Here is a 12649-nt window from a genome sequence, read left to right on the forward strand (position 1 = left end):
GTAACTGCTGAGACCTTAATAAAAAGTTGTTTTAAAAAAAAAAAAAAATGAGGGGTTGCCCTACCTCAACAAAACTACTAAGGACTCTGTCAGGGTGTCCAGTAAAATAAAATGTCCACCGTCCTGTGTCCAAACCTGTTTCCGTTTCTTACACTGTAGACTAACTAAGGAAAATCTGGGTGTCTTCTTGATCCAGAAGGAGGCTCCTCTCATTCTGGATACAGATTCAGATGTTCAGTTCTCAATGAAAAATCACAATGCAAGTTTTTTTACTTAAATGTTCTTGATGTTATGTTGGATGCTCCTCCACATGTATACAAAAACACAACATGATTTAATGGGGAATTGTCTCCCCTCTTCCTTCTTTCCCAGTGTCTATTTGTTACAAAGAAAAACACAGTTCCCAAGTATCAGAGGGGCAAAAGGGGGAGTCTCTTCCACTCTTCTTTCACCAATGTAACATCAAGTTTGGTTTACTGTCCTGACACACTTGACTCTAGATCTTCTTATGACAAAACACAGTTTCCAAATATTAGGCGGGTGGGGAAGTAGTCTCTTCCCTTATTCTTTCTCCAGTTCACCAATGTAGTATCAAATTTGGTGCACTATCCTACCAGACCTTACTGTAGATCTTCTTTTCACAAGAACAAAGTTCCCAAGTATCAGGGAGGAGTCTATTTTCCTGTTCTTTCTCGAGCTCTCAAATATAGCATCAAGTCTGGTTCACTATCCTGCCAGACTTGACTGCATATCTCAGAATTCCAGAACATTTCTCTTCTTTTAGCAATGGGTCGTCGACCGCTCTTGCACCTCTCTTTCTCTCTTACATGCTTCCCAGACCCCCGTGGGCTGTCTTGGGGTCTCCCTGACTTGTTCTGTAGCTTGTTTCTCGTTTGTGTGGGTCCTAGGCCCTTTTATATTATCTCGGGATCTCCCTTACTTGCTCTGGGCCCCAGTCCATTGACTCTGTGCTTCTTTGGACTTGTGTGGGTCCTTGACCTCTGTGTGCTGCTTTTTCCGAGCTTGCCAAGCTTTGTATGGGTTTCACACTCTGCTGTACTATTCTGGCGGGGCTTCCCCAACTTCATATGGGTCCCAGACCCTGGTCTGCTGCTTTTGCAGTCCCTCTGCACCTGCTTCACTCAATGTCCAATTGAACAGACCTGATGTACTCTCTACATAGGAAGCCCGACCATTTCCCTGCCTTTGGGAAATGTTGTTGCAGTCTTTGGTCTGTCCTGGGAGTAGAGCAGGGCTTCTATACAGTTTTCGCATTCGGCATCCTGCCGCTGCAGCTCAACAGCAGTAGTCTATTGAGTCCTCATCTGCATGCCTTTGCCTTGCTTTGGCTTCGCCGGTAGAATTTCCTCTTTCCACGTCACTGGATAGGTCCTTGCTCCATGGAGCTCCTGGAGACACTCATCCCTCCTCGACAGCATCTCATTCTCTTCTCCTCTGGTCTCTCGCCACCAGAACCAGCGTGTGGTTCCTCACTCCTCCAGGGCTGGCGTGACAAAGTACAAAGTCCTTCCTTGCTTTTTATCACCAAGGCTTCCTCTAGTGGACTGTACCGCATATGTTGGTCCTGCAGTAGGCGTTGGCCTCTTTTCCTGATCTTCTTTGTGTCAGTGATTGTGTGCACTCCACCTAGGTTAAGCCTCACTCTTCCTCGCCCCAATATGATCTGTATGAATGAAGTCCTCTACTCTACAGAGGTGTGGGGGACCATGGTGACTGAGTGGGGTGAGAGGAAAGTTAGGACAGAAATGGAGGGGATGTATACCACGTTCTCCCAAGGCTATCGCAACTGCTCCCATTGAGGGCTTCCCTCCCCATGAGATCCACCCGCTGAGTACCACCCCCATGGGGACGATCGGGTAGCGGCCTCACCTCCCTGGCCTCATGGAAAGGGGCTTGCCCCATGGGAGCAGTGACAATACCCTGGGATTTGCCACAGATGTCATCTGGTGTTTCTTTTAGAGGGGGGCTTAGAGTGCCAGAGAAAGCCCGCTGTAACCTCTTCTGTTCTTAGGAATTACCAAATGTGTGTGATTTGCTTTCAGTTTTTTAACTGTTCTTGGAGTTTTTCTTGGGCATCTTTTAGTGCTCTAGTTGTAAACCTGTAACCCTTTTAGTGGCTCCTGCATACCAGCTAAAGAAGGACTTCCACTGGTTTTGGTGAACCTTTGATCCCCAGGTCTCTAGAGTGTCTCTTAGATATACAGTCTTATAGAGATGAAGTGTCCCTTCCCAAGGAAATTGTCTTGTGACGTCTCTACGTGTAAAACTGCCATTCAATGATAAATGCACTCTTGGGTTATTAATTTGTGTTCTTGGGTTATTCATTTGTGTATATAAAGTTGCTTTGATCTACCTGATCTTATTCTCGCAGGAGTAAGACAAGGATTGTCTTATGAGGAGGTCTGTTATGCTTTTTACAGCATTTCATGCAATAGCACTGAGACACCGCCATACCTGGCAAGGCTCGTTGATTGGCCGCTTAATAATAGTGCTTTGCAAAATTGTGCTGAGATGTCGCCGATCCCTCTTACTCTCAGTTTTTACATTTTTCAATTCCCACTAAACATGCCCCATGCAGTGGCTTTGAGACATGGCGTGTTACCCTCAGAGACAGGGTAGAGGAGGAGACAAGGATTACACACACATGCACACACATAGGGGTGGAGCAATAAGACTGATCAAGTTTAGTTGATAAGATAGGGAGAGCAGGAACAGAATTCTTCACCAAGGTCGCACCTGTACAAGCAGAACGTCTATGGTTGCAAAGATGAATTGGAATGGGTGGACAGGCAAACCACATTCCCTTGCATACGGCCACTTGTCTCTGCCATTGGCCCTGTACAAACGCTTTCTTTCAGTTATAATGCGTGAAGAGACTTGACTGAAGAGTGCGCCGCTGTCCATCTGCTTTATTTTTTTACATTAATTCAAGCAAAAATACTGTTTCCCTACACTGACGATTTACCACTCTAAGCATTAGGCACCAATGTAAATGTTTTAACATTGACAACCTGTTGTCCCTTGACAAGACTGGGTTCTTAAAAGCACTAGTTTAACAGATCCAGGATAACAATTCATAGAGAAAGACGCAATAAACAGAACAAACAGAGAACAATTGAATCTTAAACATTTATGATATGATATGGCATTTATAACGCGCCTATACACAAGTGTTTCAAGGCGCGACGAGGCAAGGGGGGGAAGAAAGGGAGGACAGATAACGATCTTACTAGGCCAGGTGTCATTCAGATCGCGCAAGTGCATGGGTCGGGGGGAAAGGAAGAGTGCAAGGGGGGGAAAGGGAGATTTGTAAGTGCAGTACATGGGAAGTGGAATAAATAAGATGAATAAAACACATTAAAAAAAACAGGCAAGTGCAGGAAGTGCGGACAAGTGCTGGAAAGGGGATTGAAGGGATACAGAAACAGCCCCCAAGTGCAGGGGTTGCCAGGGAGGCAGTGCAGGTGGGCAGTTGACAGGGCCTGGGCCAGAGATCAGAGGGGTGGCCAGGTAACCAGTGCAATTTCAGTCAGGAGTTCAGCAAGGGAGGGGAGGAGAGAAAGCAGAAGCAAAGAGGAAGGTTTTGAGGTGTTTCCAGAACTGGAGGTGGTTCTCCGCGAGTTTCAGGGAGGCAGGAAGGCTGTTCCAGAGAGAGGCCTCTGCCGAAGAGAGTGATCTGCCACCAACCCGTTGCTTGAAGTAGCGACTGACCCTGAGGGAGTTGGAGGCAGATGAGCGAAGAGCTCGAGAAGGAAGGTATTTAGGAAGAGAGAGTTGAAGGTATTTCGGCCCCAGACCCCAGAAGGCCTTGTGTACAATGCAGAGGGTTTTGAATGTAATCCTCGCAGCCACTGGGAGCCAGTGCAGAGATTTCATTCCGGGAGAGATACGATCCCTGGGCTTGAGGCCAAGGACAAGTCTTGCCGTCCTGTTCTAGATAAGTTGCAGAGGGCGGAGAGTGGAGGCAGGAAGATTTAGATAGAGGCTGTTACAGTAGTCCAGCTTGGAGAGGACCAGGGCTCTGGAGACAGTGAGCTTCTGGGGGAAGGATAGGAAAGGAAGAATACCTCTAAGGAGGTGCAGCTGGTAGTGTGACCTCTTAGAGACGACAGAGATGTGAGGGGAGAAGGAGGGTGCAGAGTCGAAGATGACCCCAAGGTTTTTTGCCTTGCAGGTGGGAGTGGGAGGAGGGCCAAGAGAGGCCGGCCAGAGAGCTGCAGGGAAGGAGGGAGTGGGTGTGCCGATGAGTAGAGTCTCAGTTTTACTGACATTTAGGCAGCGGTCATTGGCGGCACACCAGTCCTGGATGGCAGACAGACAGTCAGAGATGAGGGAAGGAGCGGAGGAGGAGGAAGCCGAGGGTAGCCTGAAAATGAGTTGGGTGTCATCCGCATACCACTGAAAGTTGGGACAGAGAGTGGCGATGCGGTGGCCAAGGAGTGCCAGGTGTTGGTAGAACAGCCAGGGAGAGAGGTTAGATCCCGGGGGACACCACAGGTAGAGAAAAAGATGTCGGAGAGGAAGGACCCAAGTTGGACCTGGGAGGGTCGGTCAGAGAGGAAAGAAGTCAGCCACGCCAGACCAGTGATACCCAGGTTGTCACGGAGACGGTTGAGCAGGATGGCATGATTGACAGTGTCAAAGGCAGAAGAGAGATCAAGCAGGATAAAAACGCAAGGGGTGGTAGAGTCGAGGTTGGAGAGCAGGTCTTCACGGATGTTCAGGAGAGCAGTTTCCGTGCTTCTGGCAGCTCTGAAGCCAGACTGATGGTCATGAAGACAACCAACAGATTCAGTGTGGAGATTGAGTTGGGAGATGGCCAGTTTCTCCAGGAGCTTGCCCAGGAAGGGAGTTATGGAGATTGGGCGATAGTTAGCCGGGCAGGAGGTGTCAGCAGAGGGTTTCTTAAGGAGAGGGTGCACAAGGGAGTGCTTCAGGGGGGAAGGGAAGACTCCAGTGGCGAAGGAGTGATTGCAGAAATCTGCCAGGGCAGGAGCTATGGAATTGATGTGATCCTTAATAGTTTTGGAGGAACAGGGGTGAACCTGTTTCGACGAGACTTTCATAGATCGGACTTGTCTAGAAACCTCATCTGGAGAGAAAAGGGGAAAGGTAGAGAAGGAGGGAGGAGGGGTGGCAGCAGAATGGCCAGAGGAAGAGCAGGGAATAGCGGGAGGAGGGTGAGAGGAGGAGAGTGAGGACAGGATGTCCTGAGTTTTAGAAATGAAGTGAGATGCCAGTGCCGTGCAGAGGGCCTGGGGAGGGACAGGAGAGGTAGAGACTGCGGCAGGATTGGCCAGTTCCTTGCAGATTTTAAAGAGTTCAGCCGAGTTGTTAGATGCCGCAGAGACGCGGGCTTGGATATGAGCTCTCTTCTTGGTGAGGACGGAGAGCCGGTATTGCCTTTGCAGCAGCCGGCAGGCCAGTTTATCAGAGGATGAACTTGAAGCACGCCATTTCCTCTCGGCAACCCTGCACTTACGTTTTAGGCTGACGAGGTCTGAGTCGTACCAGGAGTTGCACTTGGCTTTGGGCTTCAGGCGGATTCTCATGACAGGGGCAAGGATGTCAAGAGTATCAGATATAGCAGAGTGGAGAGTGGAGAGGGCTGTGTCAGGGTGAGTCAGCCAGGGGGGAGGAGGAGGTGAGAAGGTGGCAGCGAAAGCCTCAACTGACATGCGCTTCATCGGTTGGGTTACCGAGAAGGTGGCTGGCAGTGATGGAGGTGGCTTGGCCTGCGGGGTAGGGAGCGTGAGGTGGGAGGAAAGGAGAAAGTGGTCACTCCAGGAGAGAGGAGTGGAGAGAGGGATAGAGAGGGGAAGGTCTGAAGAGATCAGAACATCGAGAGTGAGCCCTGCAGAGTGAGTCGGGCAGAGGGGAAAATAGTGAGGGAGAGGGAGTGGCAGAGGTCGCGAACGAGTTCAGAGGGGGGACAGGAGGCATCCAGGTGGATGTTGAAGTCTCCGAGGAGGAGGAGTTGAGTGGTTGAGGCCAGGAGTGAGGAGGAGAGGTCTGCCCACTCAGAGAGGAAGGAAGAAACCTGACCAGGTGGCCGATAGATAGTAGCCACAGCAAGGGAATGGCTAGGCGAGAGATAGAGCCTGCAGACGAGGCATTCAATAGAGGAGTAGTGCTGCGTAGGAATGATAGAGGCAGGAATCCACTCAGGGAAGATAAGGGCAATGCCCCCCACCAGAACGGTTGGGCCTGCTAACCATCTAACCATCTTCTAAATGGCTCTTCCTCCATGGTGCAAGATGGCTCCTCGACCCAAGGATGCTCCTCTCAGACAGATCCCCATTAATACAAGAGCTTTGCCTTCTTTCAGTGGGTTTATGGCCTCACTGATGGGGCCAGTTCACTGTCGCTAAGGCAAGCCTTTCCACCAATATATCCAAGGCAGATGGCATCAGATACTGTTGAGGGACTCAATTGTAGGTGAAGTTAGTTTGGTGAACATTTAATAGCAGTACAATAGGGGGAACACAGGGTTTCACTAAGGAGGGTTTCCCTACTTACAATTAACACAATGGGTACTCTATGTGGAGACAGAAGTGCCCTGGTCTTTCCAGGGGTACTCCTGCCACCTTTTAGAGATACCAGCATAATTTTGCAGTCATTTCCCAATTAGACTCTCACCCTTTTACGAACCTTCTGTTTGACATGTGGTCAGCTTGCACTGGAATTAAATGTGGGGGCATATGGGAGATTACATAAATGTGTTCGGAAGTAAGTAAAACACTGCTCCTGTGTCCCGAATCGTGAAACTATATTCAGTCAGATCTCCAAATCATTCGATGTGCCGTCTATTTATACATCCCACTGAGATGCACTCTGACCGACCCATAAAAGTTTAAGATTTAAGGTGTCTTCTTATACATTATTTCAGGGATGCAGCGAGCAATGGATGACAGATTCTGACATTGTGTAGCCTATGTGCCTTTTTACCTCTACAACATACCAAATTACCTAGAAAACATACAATACATTGTAAAAACAGACGTTACAATGTAAACAATGCTCTTAATATACACAATAAACTAAACAACATAGAAAAACTCACACCAACGCTTACACAAAGAACTGTTTTACAAATGATAGACTCTTACAGCGAGGCCTCTAAAGGTGCGCGCGTCACCGGCAAGTAAGACATGGTAAATTGTCTGCTTATGGAGAACTGACATTTGTGCCAGGGGGCAAGTGACTTCGGTGCATGGCTAATGCCTTACAACTTGAAATGGCTGCGCCTGCTTGCAATCGTCTTCATTCTGCATTTCACACCAAACAACTAGGAACAGTCAAGTGCAAAGTACAAGCATTACAAAAGCCACTTACTAAACAAAACATTATTAACTTATGCAAAAACAATCCAAAACAAAGGTTCAGTTAAACTTCCAGCAATGTTTTTTTTAAGCTTTATTGCTGAATAATGAACACATAATGTTGGCATTCCCAATGTTAGTAAGCTTTAACGTGTTATAGACAGTAGCCTTAACCTTTTAAAAAGTAATAGTTTCCACTGCGCTGATATAAATGTATATATATATGTGTTGCATTCATATTTTTCTTTGACAAAAACAATATATTGGCATTTCCTAGCACATTTAAACGAATATGTCTGATACATGCTTTACAGGTGCTTTGAACAAGCCCCAACTAAACCCGTCTCTATCTATACACGCACAAGGCATTAAGACAGGTACATGGCAGATCACCTTCACTAGTTTCTCCAGTATCTTAACACGAGGCCACATGAGATCTCTCTCGTGCACGACCAGAAGTTGAAAGATCATTTATGTCCATCTCAACCTTTGATGGCTAAACACTATGTAAGAATGTCTACGTATTAATGGTATTCGTTAAAGGGGTGGGTAATCATCTGTTTTTTCAATGTAATAATATTTGCTTTCTTCTTCAGCTGTATGTGAAGTGTATTCAGAATGAATAACGCTTGGACCTCAACGTTTTTCTCTCAGCGGATTTAACTTTAATTTGAGGGAAATTTGCTAATGCGCCATAGGGGATAATAATATCCTCCTCAGGTGTTAGGAGTGTGATTATGTATTAGACATAAAATACCATTTCCATCTGGGAGTAAACAAATATGGAGTGTTTACTTCCGGCGAAACCGTAAATTGAGGCGAGTCAAAAGAGAAGGACGTGGATTGAGGGTGTACCTTTTATTGCTGGCTGGTTTACTGATGATCCAGAGTTCCGTTTTTTTCCACTATTAAGGCTGCGCCTGTATAGACTTTGCCATGCCTGCCAAGTGGTTGCCAGGTGAAGGTTGGAGAATACTGAGGCACCCTCTCCCCAACGATTACCAGATAGAAAATCCCAAAGGTTGGGGTTTCTTTGAGGGTTAATCCCAGAGAAGAGATGGTGTAATCCGAGTTGTAATGTGGTAAAGTCCTAGGGCTATGTCGCAGTTGGGGGCAAGCGGCCTCCTGCACATCAGAATATATGATGGATGTGATGCAGGTGGGTGGAGGTGCGATGGGTCATGCCTTGGGGGCAGTCTGAGTAGGAAAACACCAATCGCCAGCTGGGGAAGCTAGAGCAGCTGTCACGCACCGGAAGTGTTACTGATCTGTGATGCACCTGGTCATAAACCAGTTTCAAATTGCAAATAAAAATGGCTCTGTAAGCCTGTCCGGGCACAATCGCTTGGTTTTTCTGTGCTAAAATGTAATGAAACATTGTTTATTTCTGAAGTAAAAGTATCAAATTAACATTTACAAAATTCTTGACAACAAATCTGTTTTAGAATGCAAATGGTGAATATAATGCAACAGAATTATCTACCTGAAGATACCAAACTCTTAAAATACCTAGCAAGCTGAAATGAGAGGAAATCTCCTTGTTGTTATGGCGCTCTTGGTCCCCTCGCATTTCAAATCCATCTTTGATACTTCTTTGTAGCAGCGAGGCCACTTTGCCACTGCAACGTTTTTCTCCTTATTGTTCCGATACTTAAAAAAGGTCTTTCTTGATAACCTATCAGCAGGCCACGCATTGCATTAAGGCTCCCAGTGTAGGACATGCCACTGACGTAGATGGTTACATACATATTTTTTTAGGCTTAGTTCAGTTCCTTTAACCTTGTTTTCTGTTTGTCAACACATTTGCATTAGATAATTGCCACAATAGTTCATTGAGCTTTTTCAATTTTGTATCCAATTTGCATTCATTTGGAGGATCACGTGTTGTTATTATTTCCGGTCTTCATTATTCTGTATTCGGCTGGATTTCCTCAGAAGCTTTTCCACGGCCACAGTGATGATTACGCGCTTTCTAAAAGCACATTAACAGAACATAAAATATCGCCAGTAAGAATGTTCGGATATTAGGTGGTGTTTCTGAAGAAGTCCACCGGACCAGGCTTGACGAGCGGCGTTATCTCCCGCGTCTGTTATAGAGCTAACCACAAGGCGGGCAGGCAGAGATGGTTTCCTTCAGTGTGAGGCAGGCAGGGGAGCCAAGGCAACCGACTCATGAGGATGAAGTGGGGTCATGCTTTCTGTTAGGGAGTAAGCGTGTAACGAGCCTCTCCATGCCCTTACACAAACGCATCCTCATTGTAAAAGTTGGAGTAGAAGTGGTCTAGCTCCACTTGCAAAATCCATTTCCGTGTCAACTCATCGGTTAGTGTGTGTGATGCAAGGCCAAACACTACATGCTTTTTTCTCTTGGACTAATTAAAAGGGCCCCGCCTGATTGCGGTACTCGCCTTTTTCACCGAAAGTAAAAATGGTCGAAATGGTTGTTGCCGCATTTTAGAGGGCATTTCTTTTTGCAAGGATATTTAGAGGCTGGGTACGTTGTCATTGCGAGACTCGCACTTCTTCTCTGGTTCCAATGGCATGGGTTAGCTTAGCTGCACGGCTTGCTCTAACACTGTGCCTGGCAGGCTGCCCCTCTTGAGAATGTGCATGTCTGTACCCCTTAATTCCGTCTCTGCTTCTTTGCTTGATCCAGAGATGTAGTTCATTAATAATGGCTGCCATTGTTCATAAGGTATCACCTGAGATGCGAAGGTTCCGCTTTCTTGCTGTGAGCTGCATGGATTCATTCTCCGACAAATGTGTAAACCAACAATTGTGAATGGAAAGGTTGACCATGAATGCTTGCCTTTCGTTTTGTCTTTGCCGTCCCACCTCTCTAATGTATCCTGTCTTACACTGTTTTGTGGCTTAGATTTCCCTGCTGAAACAGAACCTTGAGATGCAGCTTTGCCAGTCTCAGACGTCTCTGCAGCAGCTCAATGCCCAGTTCAGCCAGGAGCGCCAGCGCCTGACCCGGGAGCTGCAGGAACGCGAAGAAGAGCACCAGCAGCGGCAGAAGTCTCTGCAAGAAGCCCACCTGATGGCCTTCCAAAACCTGGAGGGATCCAAAAGCTTGGAACAGAAGGCAGGTGCACCTTATCACCTCAGGGCCTGTCCAGGACACCCACCCTTCTGTGCAGCAGGCTAGCCTTCTCAATTATAACCAAAGCACACTTGTGCGAGATTGGCATCCCTCAAAGGATGAACACCAAGTTGTTGAATGCATAGTACATACATCCATGTAGGTCCCGTGTATTTGAGGAATGTTGCCTGAATGCTGTATCCCACTGCTCTGATGGTATGACAGAGGACCCTGGAATCAACTGCTTTGACACCACGCTAGAGGCATATGTCATTTTTTCGGCCAGGTATTTTTAGGGGGTGAAGGGAGAGTGAAAGGTGTGGGGAGAGGGAAACTTGGATGTTTTATGTGTTATAGAGTTCCCTCATCCCTCCCTTCTCCGCCCCATGCAATGCTGGTCCCTGGAGACAGCACAGCGGTTGGAAAAGGAACCTAAAGGGGCAGCTTTCGGTTATCGATGGGTAGCTTTACACTTCAGGGCTTTGCTCTTGCCGTCTTATCAGATGCATCGCATCCCTGTAGTGGATAGCTACACCGCCACAATGCTATGCATAGTCTCACTGGGATCCTAGAGGTACATTGCCTTAAGCCTTTTAGATTGGTTGTAACCTTGGTCTAATTTCACAGGACCTTGAGGAGCGTTTGCAGCAGAGACACGTGGAGGAGCTCCAGAGTGTCAAGGATGCACACAGGCAGCTCATGGAATCTCTGCGTTCGGAAATGGAGCAAGAGCATCAAACTCTGCGCTTCGAGCTGGAAGATGAAGGGAAAGCCATGTTAGGTACGATTTTGTCTAGCCGTGTCACAAAGTGAATCGTGGTCTTTATCATGTTTGTGATTGTTCGGGGCGGGGGGAAGTGTTTGACTTATGCTACCTTGGAATAAAGAATCACAGCTACACAAGCAGGGCTAGGAGTCCGCTGTTTTAGATCTTATGGACCAAGTTATGAATGGGTTTTAGGGAACGTTTTATGGCACTATAAACTACTTTGCATCTTAATTGAAGCCTTATGGCTATTTAATTTATTTTTTCAATTCCACAACCCCATAAGATGTCCCAGGTTTGTAAAGAAATGTATTTAGCCCTAGGAGGAGATCTGATGTTGGCAGCAATCAATGTGTGTTTCCCTCTATTGCTGTTCTCCTGCCGCCACTGTTCTTTTTGGGACCTGCAAGGGCGCAGCACCATTAAACTGACTGCCCTTTTGGGTGTGGCCAATGGTGTGTCGCTGACCACGCCCCTGTTGCCACGCTCTCACATCCTTTAGTGCGCAGCTGCGGAGGACACTTGGGAAGGTCTTCTTACAGTTTTCAGTAGAAAGTGTGATTGCAGGTGAATCTTAACAGCTGCCATGTCAAGCAGATTTTGGCCATTTTCAATAGTTTGTTTATCCAATGCAGGCTCAAAGAACAATGTAAAAGTCACGGGGAGGTCAGGGGAGATGGGGGAATGACATACATTTTTAAACTTACCAGTGGAACCGCCTATTTAATAGCATGGCACTGTGAATAGAAGGCGAGGGGAAAGATGCTGGAGTATATTTCGTTTTCAGTATATACATCCCCTGTATGCTTCATAGTTCCTTCGTACGCAATCACAAGGTCATAGAAAAGATGTTTAAGGAAAGTAAGAGTTTGGATCATCGCGTAGTGTTGGAAGATTGAGAATAGGGCAGAGATGTTAACTTCCAATCGAAATACATTAGGCAGAATGGACTTGCATTAGATCTGAAAGATACACATGCATGGGTAATGGACAATTAGTGGTCTCAAAAGTGTGACTTTCTCTTGTCAAAGAGATACATTTGGGAATGATGCTCAAGTGTAGTTATGGTTATACAAAATAGCACATCAGGGTGGTGACTTAAGGATGGGTCTTTGGGGGGGGCTGCGGTGTTGCAAAGTCACACTGGATGAGTCGTCTGTGAGGGTAGGAGGGGACTCTGAGGGCAGGGAATGTCCACAAAGTACTTCATGTGATAATCTGGAGACGGGATGGGGTGGATCCATCAGAGTCCCTCCAGACCACCCTGACTTACTAGCCCTATACAATTAGGAGACCCATTCAGTTCCCAGAGTCAAGCGCGGGAAAGGAAGAAGAAAGAGATCCCCCAATGCACCTCACAGCCCCCAGGAGTTTTCCGACTCAGCAAATCCTCTGATCTGCTCAGCATAGGTAGCCTCCCAGAGAGCAATCTTTTTCATGCTTAGCAGTAGCTCC

General features: G+C 47.0%; 1 protein-coding gene across 4 annotated transcripts in view; it reads left to right on the forward strand.

Annotated features, from left to right (window-relative positions):
* FAM184A (family with sequence similarity 184 member A) overlaps positions 1–12649 on the forward strand; it is an 833199-nt gene that overhangs the window by 656824 nt on the left and 163726 nt on the right. For all 4 annotated transcript variants that reach the window (XM_069606609.1, XM_069606608.1, XM_069606610.1 and 1 more), the window contains exons 10-11: positions 10219–10431; positions 11056–11209. In XM_069606609.1, coding sequence (XP_069462710.1) covers positions 10219–10431; positions 11056–11209 — 367 coding nt within the window. The remainder of the gene's footprint in view (positions 1–10218; positions 10432–11055; positions 11210–12649) is intronic.

The sequence above is a fragment of the Ambystoma mexicanum genome, chromosome 4p, assembly GCF_040938575.1.
Source record: "Ambystoma mexicanum isolate Mex_15411 chromosome 4p, UKY_AmexF1_1, whole genome shotgun sequence".
Classification (NCBI taxonomy): domain Eukaryota; kingdom Metazoa; phylum Chordata; class Amphibia; order Caudata; family Ambystomatidae; genus Ambystoma; species Ambystoma mexicanum.